Source organism: Ictidomys tridecemlineatus, chromosome 5, assembly GCF_052094955.1.
Source record: "Ictidomys tridecemlineatus isolate mIctTri1 chromosome 5, mIctTri1.hap1, whole genome shotgun sequence".
In the NCBI taxonomy this organism is placed as follows: domain Eukaryota; kingdom Metazoa; phylum Chordata; class Mammalia; order Rodentia; family Sciuridae; genus Ictidomys; species Ictidomys tridecemlineatus.
In genome coordinates this window covers 122123492-122132950 of record NC_135481.1, presented here as the reverse complement: position 1 = coordinate 122132950, position 9459 = coordinate 122123492, and the positions used below count along the sequence as shown (strand labels likewise).

Below are 9459 nucleotides of genomic sequence, written 5' to 3'. Positions count from 1 at the left end.
GCTTTGAACTCAGGATCCTCCTGCCTCAGGCTCCTCAGCTGCTGGAGAGCACCACACTGCTTCTTTAGCACCAGGCACCAGTACCTCTAAATTCTGAGCCTGGATTGGTGCAGACTGAAGCCACTGGCCACCCTGGGCCCCTTGGCTTACTAGCCAGCCCCCCTGCCCCACTGCCACCTGGCAAGGGAGGACCCCTCCCACTACCCTGCTGTGTGAACCAGCAGGGGCAAAACCAGCCCAGCTCCTCACCAGGTAGGGGCAGAAGGGTGGACAGGGCAGGAGGTGTTCACTCTGAAGGCAAGAGAAAAAAAAAACCCTTTATTGGGCAAGACCAGCCTATCCTTGGCCTTCAAAGAAGACAGGAAAAGAACTAAGGTCTCAGGGATGAGGAGGCCGCAGGTCAGAGACCCAGCACCCCCACAGGAGGGGGCAACAGGGTAGGAGGTGGGCGCCAGCAGTGGTCAGGCCTCAGCCTCGCCAGCGAAGAGCGGGTTGTCAAAGTAGCTGTGGCTTGTGCTGCTGTCCAACTTCAGGGCGGGACTGCAAGGCCGCACTGGGGGCTGCAAAGGGACACAGGTCAGGACACGCTGGTCTCAGTGCCAGGCCCTGGAGAGCACCCCCCAGACCTTCCCGCCCTCTCACCGGCTCCTCCGAGGTCGCCACGAAGAATACCGGGTTGCTGAAGCCCGAGGGCGTCCCCGCAGGGGCGGGCTCTGCCTCCTCCTGCCTCCTCCACCTGGGGAGTGGGACACAGATGAGCCCCTCGGATGGCGCTGCTCCCGCTTCCCCGCCAGCTGCAAACCTGAGCCTGCCGCACACCTGAGCCTCCCGGTGCGGCGCAGCAGCACGATCCCCAGCAGCGCCAACAGCACCGGCAGCACCGCGGCCACCACGCCGCCTGCGAGCCCCGCGCGGGACCCGGGCGCGTTCTGCTCGGCCGTGGAGTCGCCCCCGACTGGCGCGCCCGACTCCCGCAGGACGGCCGATAGGACCCCGAGGGCCTCGCCTGCAAGGGAGGTGGGCTCAGCGGCCGGCGGCCACGCGGAGCCGGAGGAAGGGGCGGGGCGCTTACCGTGCTCCGCCACGTCCGCCACGAGGGCCCGGGCCAGCCGCCCCGCGCCGCCGGTCTCGGGTCCAGTGTCCGCCAGCACCACCTGGATCTCGGTGTCGGCCTCCCGCAGCCGGGACCAGCGCGGCACCCTGGACACCGCCACTTGCAGCCCTTGGTACTGGGGCTGGGGAAGGGCAGGGTTAGCCTGGGACCCCGCCCCTCGAGCCCTCGGGGACTTTAGGGGAGCCGCATAAGGGGACAGGTGGACAGAGAGGTCCGTCCCGGCAGGGCCTTCAGAGGCCGCTGGAGTCAGGAGGCCCCTTCTCGCCGCCCGCTCGGCCATACCAGTGACAGGAAGGCATCCAGCAGCCGCGCCCGGTACCGCTGCAGATCAAATGCGGAGCTGTGCGTCAACGACACGATGGCTCCTGCAGCAGGAGGGCAAGGGTCACGCCGTGGACCCGGGCCCGATGGGGAAACTAAGGCGGGAGCGAGGCAGCGTCCGTCAAGACCCGGGGTTTGCTCACCGCAGAGGTCGCAGCACTGCCCCTCAGGCCGGAGGGCGTCGTGGCAGGAGGCCTTGGGGCAGCGGCCGCCCAGGGGCTGCAGGAGCGCCGCGCAGACCCAGGGCAGAGCCTGCGGGGGGAGGCGCACTGGTCGGCGTGGGGATGACGAGGGCAGACCACAGCTAGAAAGGGTCCGGTGCCCCCAAGCGGGCCAGCCGCCCAGGCCCAGTAGCGACCCTCGCACGGTGCCCGGCAGGCCCTGCAGCCGCGCTCACCTCGGCGGTGCCGCACACGCAGCCCGACGGGTCGGCGCAGGCCTCGGAGCCCAGGCTCAGCGCGCCTGGTCCGTGGAAGTGCAGGCGGCCCGATCGCGACGCCAAGAAAGCGGCCAGGTCCTCGTCGCGCGTGAACGTCTGCGGAAGGCAGGGTGACCCACGGAGCCACCCACCCGACGAGATCCTCTGGGTGCTCAGAGCCACGTGCGCAGACCAGGAGGGCGCGAGGGCGCCCCGACCCCTCCCCCGGCCCGCTCACCTGGCCCAGAGCCGAGATGCTGCGGACGCGCACGGGGCCGGCGCCGAGGCCGAGCCCCACGCGAAAGGAGCCGTCGGGCGGGAAGACGACGTCGTCGTGACTGCAGGGCACGCGCTCGGCGTCCACGGAGAAGAAGCCGCGCGCCTCCTCCGAGCGCCACAGGCGTGGGTCGACCCAGGAGAAGCGGTCGGGGTTGCGGAAGAGCGCCGGGGGGTCTGGGGGCGCGCGTCCCGGAGTCGGCCACCGCGCGTAGCCCGGAACCCCCTTTCCCACGGTCCCCGGAGACGCCCACAGACACGCCCCGCCCCCGGGCGCCTCACCTGAGCCACAGTCCGGGTCCGAGCCCCGGGCTGCCGCGCTGAATCCCGCTCCCGAGGCCAGCACGAGTTCCCCGTCCAGCGGCAGCAGCTGTGGGAGGCAGGGGCTGAGGCGGCGCGAGGCCCAGGGCCCGCTCTGCGCCCACCTGCGTCCGCGGGGAGGAGAAACCAGACCAGGACCATGGAGCAGGGTGAGGTCAGGGCCAGGGGCACCGCGCTCTGGCTTAGACTAGCAGGGTCAGCAGGATCTCGCCAGAGAAAGAGAAGGACATTCTGCGCGGAATGGAGCTGGGGAACAGCCTGTACCAAGGCTCTGCGGTGAGAACAGCCCAGTGTCCGGAACTCTGGGCTGGAGTGGGGCTACAGGGCCACGTAGGCCGAGGTGGCAGAGCCACAGGCTGAGGAGCAGGAAGGAGCGAGCTGAGACCTGGGAACCCTTGCAGACTTTCCCCATCACCTCCCCCCACCCCTGAGAAGTTACAAGCAAAGGGTTTCTGGGTCCCAGGAACTATATTTTAGAACAGTGACAAGCCTCTGGGGAAGGGGCTTTAGTTTGGAGGAGAGGAGTTCCAGAGAGGGCAGGGAGCATAGGGGGCTTTGAAGTGGTCCTGCTATATTCCCAGATCATGGCTCCATCATTGCAGCCCCTTCACCACAAAAGCCAGGCCGTACCCAGGCCTCAGGTGCTAGGAAACATGGCAATAGGAGGGAGAAAACTCTTCATTTCCCCTCCCCTCCAAGCCATAGGACCCTTACCCTTTCCGTCCTTTTTTCTCTGAGGAGTTGCTCCTGAGGGGTAAGCATCTCAGGGCCCAGCCCCTTGTTCCAAACTGGGGGCAGGGCTTGCTCCTCAGCCCTTCCTGGAGCACAGTACCAATAAGATCACAGGCCAACAGCACCGTGGCTGTCCAGCAGAGACCAGACCGCAGGGAATGACCCTGCGCACCACTGATTACACCTCCGTGCAGGAATCAAAAAGGACAGGTGAAACAGAGTGGATGCCAAAAAGCGGTGGTCACTGTTTTAAAATTTAGTTCCTGGGACCCAGAAACCTTTTGCTTGTAATTTCTCTGGGATGGGGGGTCCAAGTGCAGGGTGAGGTAGAGTTTGTCTAGCATGAATACAGCCTGGGTTCAACCCCAGAACCACACAAAAAATAATAAAATATAAAAGAAATAAAAAGAATAAAAAAGAAATATGAATAAAATGTGAAAATCACAATGGTTAGAAGGACGAGCACAAGCAGGTGAGATCCACAAGAGGACTAAGCCAACTGTGGATGCCCAGTGATGCTGGTGGTCACGCCCAGGCTCCCCAGAAGTCAGCAGAAAGAGAGAGGACCAGGGGGCACAGAGGCAGACCCAAGCACTGAGACTCATAGGCAGGGGTGGGACAGAAAAAAAAAAAAAGAATTTTTTTGGTACCTGGAATTAAAGGCAGAGGGGCTTAACCACCAGGCCACATTCCCAGTCCTTTTAATTTTTTTTTTTTTTGAGACAGTCTTGCTAAATTGGCTTTGAACTTGTGATTCTCCTGCCCCAACCTCCAGAGTTGCTGGGATTATGGCATACACCACCTCACCCAGCTAGAAGAGCAAATATTTGAAGAAATAACAAAGATGATCTTTCTGAATTTGAAGAAAGATGCAAAATCTCAAATTGAGTGCCCAAAGGAAAATTGGAAAATCCACACGTGTGACACATGACAGTATGATTATATCAAAGAGAACATTCTAGAAGCCTCAAAGAGAACACATTACCCAGGAAGGGGGAAAACAAATCAGATTCCTATTTCCCAGCAAAATACAACAGAGTAATAATTTTATATTTTAAAGAAAAATAACTTTCCATCTGGAATTTTTTTTAAATCAAGTTAAACTGGGTCAATTGTGAAGGTACAATTAAAATACCTTCAACCTAAAAGGCTTCAGAACGAATGCTTCCCAAAGATCCATCCTGTCATCATGCTCAGAAGAATCAAGAAGGAAAAGAAATCCAGATCCTTCAAGAGCTACAGGCAGCAAGAGTGATGAAATAACACTAGTAAGCCAATTCTGTGTGTGTGTGTGTGTGTGTGTGTGTGTGTGTGTGTGTATGTGTGTTGCTTGGGATTGAACCAGGGCCTTGCTCTTGCTAAGCAAGTGCTCTCCCACTGAGCCACAACACCCAGTCTCTTGTCTTCTTAAACAATTTTAAAACTGGGACTAAATATGATGGAGAAGGGAGGGGGGAGACAAAGGGTGAGGGGTCTGTGCTAAGGAGCTTCCTTGTCTAAGGACCCAGAGCAGTTTAAGAAATCAATAGGCTACCCAACTGCAAAATTGAGGAGCTACATCCTTTGCTGAACGTTTTAAATGTCAAAATTTGATGCAAAGGGCTGGAGACTTAGTTTAGCGATAGAGCACTTGCCTAGCATGCATGAGGTCCAGAGCACCACACACACACACAGAAGCCAGGCATGGTGGTGCATGCCTATAGTTGCAGATTCAGGTGGCTGAGGGAGGAGGATCAGGAGTTGGAGGCCAGCCTGGGCAACACAGTGAAAGCCTGTCTCAAAAACAGCAAACAAAAGATCACACACAGAGAGCAATCCAGAATGTGTATAGACTAGTAAGCATTAAAGACATCAAATCAGTATTAGTCAAAATCTGATAGCCCAAAATCCCAGCCCAAATAAATTTACAGGGGCGGTTTAGTAAACCTTGCAAGAAATGATTCATTTGTTTTCACCAGAAGTTTTCCTGGAGAACAGAAAAAGGAGTGAAAATTGTCAAGTTTCTCTATGAGGCCAGTGTGGCTTTGATTACAAAGCCAGAATGAAGGACAGAAAAAGAAAAAAATGATAAACCCATGTCACTTACAAATGCAGAGGTTAAAATTCTAAGAAAAACATTACCTCACTGGAGGCAATAATGTTTTTTAAGAATCCTGTGCAAGAGCAAGAGTAAGCCCTTATGTGCACTGGGAGATCTGGATGGTGTGCCAATGTGGGTGGCCCAAAGTGACAAACATGCCACTCTGGGGCAGGATATTGGTGATGCAGGAGGCTCTGCATGGGTGGGGACAGGAGGCATATGGAAACTTATGGTACCTTCCTCTCAATTTTACTGCAAACCTAAAACTGCTCTAAGAAATTAAGTTTTAAATGTTTTTAATTTAATTTAATTTAAAAAATAGACGGTCACGGGGCATGGTGGTGCATGCCTGTAATCCCAGTAGCTCAGGAGCCTAAGGCAGGAGGATCTCAAGTTCCAGGCCAGCTTCAGTAACTTAACAAGATCTGTTTCGAAAAACAAAGAGGGCTGTGGATGTAGGTCAGTGATAGAGTGCCCCTGGGTTCAATCTCCAGTAAAACACACACACACACACACACACACACACACACACTCACACACACACATATTATGCAAGACTTCTAAGATCCTGTAAAAAGATATGAATGAACTGAATATTCAGAGAGACAGCCCAGACTCTGGAATAGATGATCGATGGTACAGCTATTCCAATCAATATTTCAGGGTTTGGGGGAGGGCAGTGGGTGCTGCCTGGGGAACCTGTTCTACAGTTTCTCTGCAACAATCAGAAGAGGGAAGGAGCAAGTTGCCCCAGAAGACACAAAGATCTGCCACAGGGCACAGACAGAGGCAGGACAGCTCTGGGTTGGGACTGAGAGTGCTAAGACCCACACCCTGGAGGCAGTGACGCACAGCGGGCTATGCCGGAGGTTAAAGGGCAAGGCTGGCTGTTTGGGGAAGATGGGGAAATTGGGCTCACTCTAAGGAGGAAACTAAAACTGGGTCCAGAGCTGGTGCCACACTCACCCATGCACCCCAGGTGGCAATCTGCCACTTGACAGACACACTAGAGTGCTTGCCATTGTGGCTGAGAGCAGGTAAGGGATTCTTAAGCAAAGCACCAAACATAGTTATGAGGCAACAGACTTTGCATTTGGTAGATCAGAACGAGGGTTTTCGTTTGGCGTGGGACACTGCAGGCCAAGTTCACCGTGAGAAGATACTGGCAGCATCTCACATCCCCACCACAACCAACCGCTGGACCGAGGCTGGAGAAGGTGGCCCAGGTGAGGAAGAGAAGCACCAGCGAGGCAGACAGCTGACGCTGGGAGCCGGTCGCCCGCCGAGGCGCTGGGTCCATTTGGTCTCGACCGCTGCCCTTTACCCTGCCCTGGGCAGTTCGGCGGGTCCTGGGACGTTGAGGGTGGGGCTGGGCTGGGCGCCAGGGCCCGACGCAGGGACCCCAGACCTGCTGGAGCCATGAGTGGGTGAATGAGCCAAGGATCCTTAAAATCGCCAGGCTCCCCAAGTAGGTGCCCGAAGTAACGAGGTCGCGCGGCGCTTCACCTCCTCCGGGCGCCCCTGCAGCCCAGGGAGCCGCCGCGGGGCCGCGGAGCCGGGCCTGGGTCTCACGCCCCGCACCCTCCCCGGCAGTTGAGGCGCGGGGCCGCGGGGCCAGGCGCAGACCCGAGTTGGTCACCGAGGCGAAGGGTGCAGCTCGCGAGCGCCAGGCGCGGATCGTCCCGGCACCGCGGAAACAGAACTTCAAAGTGGACCGCAGGGCCCCCACGGCCCTCCATTGGAACCCGAGGTCCCGCTCTGCATCTGGGCGGGGCTGGCCTCCCGGGGACAACTCAGGGCCCAGCTCGTCCCCCAGCTCCAGCCGCCCTCGCTAGCGGGTGACTGATGAGGGCAGGTCCTGGCGGGAGGCTGAATCAGACGCGGGGTGCCCTTTCTGTTAAAGGGTGGACAGCAGAGTCGCCTGTGAATCTGCCTGACACAGCGCAGGGTGGGCGGCGCCGGGGTCTCGACCTGTGGAGCCTGTTCCTTGTGGGAAGCTCGTGGGAAGCTCCAGACAAGGGCAGATGTGGAGCTCCCCGGTCATGGGAGTCCCGAAGCCCACTTTCCCGATCCCCTAGAACACCAGTATTATGTACTGCTTGAGGGGAAGCCCCAGGATTTTAGGGAAGGTGTTCCCCTGGATTAGGGAAAGGCAGGTGGAGCAGCTTCCCCAGAGCAAACCTGACGGAAGACAGACTCTTAGGAGCCGAGGTCAGAGGCAGAAGGGCAGTGGGTACTGAGATGCTCTCCCAAGGCCCAGCCTGGCTGAGGCCGAGTGCTTCTCGGCATCTCTAGAGGCCAAAAGGCTGGGGCTGGTCTCCAGGCACAGCGACCTGCAGGGGCTCGTGGGCCTCTGCTACCGGCCAGTCCCCTTCCAATCTCGGGTCAGCCCTGCACCTTACCATATCCGAGACGGTGTGACTTTCTTGCACCAGGATTGACACCATCTGCAGGAAGAAAGGGTGTCAGCAGGGGTAGGTGGAGACCCACCCCCTGCGGGATTATGCAGGTGTGAGGGTCCAAGACCCCATCCATGATCCAGTAGGGGCTTGGAGGCACCTTGTCTGCAGGGAACTGGACAGCGCCTCCGGCGCACGGTGTCCGGTTCTGGTTCCAGTTGGTGGCGGTATCGAAGCCGGTGTTGGGGACCCAGAATTTGTAGGCGGCCCGGGTCAGCGCTGGGGAGAGGGTGGCTGAGTGCCGCCGCTCTCAGGGAAGGCGATCCCCCCAGAGACGAGCCGCAGCCCGGCGTGGGTCACACACATGGGTGCCCAGGCGGCCCTGCCCCAGGCCTTGGTGCCCCCGCGCAGCAGGCCGGACCTCGTGGGAACGCCGTCGCGGCGCTGCGACCCACTCCTGGATCTGCAGAGGCGGCTCCAGCTGCTCAGCCTCAGGACGCCGCCCGGCTCGCCTCCCCGCCCAGCCCCGTTAGCCTGGCGCTGGAGCCGGGGACCGCTTGGGTCACTCCGCGGCAGCAGGGGGTGGGGCCGGCAGGGCTCAGCCTGCGCCTAGGGGTCAGGCGCGCTTCCTGGAGGCCCTTCCCCAGGAGTCGCCCCACTCCGGGGAAGAGCTCTGGCTGGAGGCGGATCCCCGCGGGCGAAGGAGGAGGCTGGGCGGAGGGCGGAGGGCGAGGGGGGGCCTGGGAGGGACGGGGCTGGGCCGCGGCTCTTAGAGCTCCCGGGCGGGCGTCGAGGCGAGCACTAGGGACACTCGCCGGCCAGGGCGCGGGGGTGGGTGGGGAAACTGAGGCAGGCGCCGCGCTGCGGACGCGCACGGTGGCTCTGGGCCCGGCGGGCAGGGCGCGAGCGGCACCGAGGCGGGTCTGCGGCGCCGCCGCCTCCAGCACCGCCCGCCCCGTCGCGTCCTCGCTGGCCAGGGGCCGGGCGGGTTCGGCCTCCCCACCTCCCCCAGGATCTCGACCCTCGCGGCCCCCTGCGCGCCCAGCCTACCGCACAGCTGCAGCCCCAGCAGGAGCCGTCCCAGCGCGCCCATCGCGTCTCTCTCGCTCCGCGGCCCAGGGGACTTTGCCCCCACCGGCCCACGTGAGCGGGGGCGGGGGCCACGGACGCCACACCTTCACCTTCAGACCCGCCAGGCGACTCTCGCCCCTCCGGAAGTGACTTCTCAGCCTCCCACGCCTGCCCTTCAGGGCTTGAGGAGCTCGGGTGCCTAGGAAGAGGGGCGGCAGGACTGCCCTGCCCGGTGACCACCTCTGGGCTCACCCCCTCCTCCCGGTGCTGGTGAGGCTGAGCCTGGTCTGCCCACTGATGAGGCTGAATGTCCACCTGAGGCAGCTCCCCCTCCTGCCTCCTGGCCTGAATGGACTGTGGATGCCGGGAAATGATGATTAATGGGAGTGGATGGGAGGGTTGTGGGTGACCTTCATGGAGGATCATGAAGGTGCATGGTTAATGGAGGAATGATGGAGGAGGAGAGATGGGGTGCAGTGGACAAGAGCCGCTAGGTGGTGGACAGACGGCTGGTGCGTGGTGTAGAGTGGATGCTGAATGGTGGGTGAGCAGCCAGTGGTGGGCTGTGGATAGGCAGAGCTGGAGGGTGGACGGAAGCTGAGTGGGTGGGATGGGAGTGAACAACTAAATTGATGTGATAGGGGGAGGGTGGGTGCAGAATGGGGTACAGGTGGTCATGTGGCTGGGAGGGTCTTGGATGGTAGACGTTAGAGGTGGTTGTATTGGT

The 9459-nt window shown here is 60.0% G+C and overlaps 1 protein-coding gene across 1 annotated transcript; it reads right to left on the bottom strand.

Moving 5' to 3' along the window:
- Nucleotides 1–297: 297 nt before the first annotated feature.
- Amn (amnion associated transmembrane protein) lies at nt 298–8871 on the bottom strand. The gene is made up of 12 exons (XM_005341008.4): nt 8712–8871; nt 7822–7940; nt 7665–7709; nt 2412–2499; nt 2092–2306; nt 1833–1970; nt 1579–1687; nt 1397–1479; nt 1073–1235; nt 820–1006; nt 643–736; nt 298–560 (listed from the first exon to the last, which is right to left on the bottom strand). The coding sequence occupies exons 1-12, from the start codon at nt 8752–8754 to the stop codon at nt 462–464; spliced, it is 1383 nt and encodes a 460-aa protein (XP_005341065.2). The 5' UTR covers nt 8755–8871; the 3' UTR covers nt 298–461.
- Nucleotides 8872–9459: the final 588 nt, after the last annotated feature.

Coding starts and splice junctions, on each gene's coding strand:
- Amn (XM_005341008.4), bottom strand. CDS start 8,754: ATGGGCGCGCTGGGACGGCTCCTGCTGGGGCTGCAGCTGTGCG. Junction 7,941..8,711: donor GCTGGGGCTGCAGCTGTGCG/GTAGGCTGGGCG, acceptor CCCTCTCCCCAG/CGCTGACCCGGGCCGCCTAC. Junction 561..642: donor TGGCGACCTCGGAGGAGCCG/GTGAGAGGGCGG, acceptor GTCCCTTTGCAG/CCCCCAGTGCGGCCTTGCAG.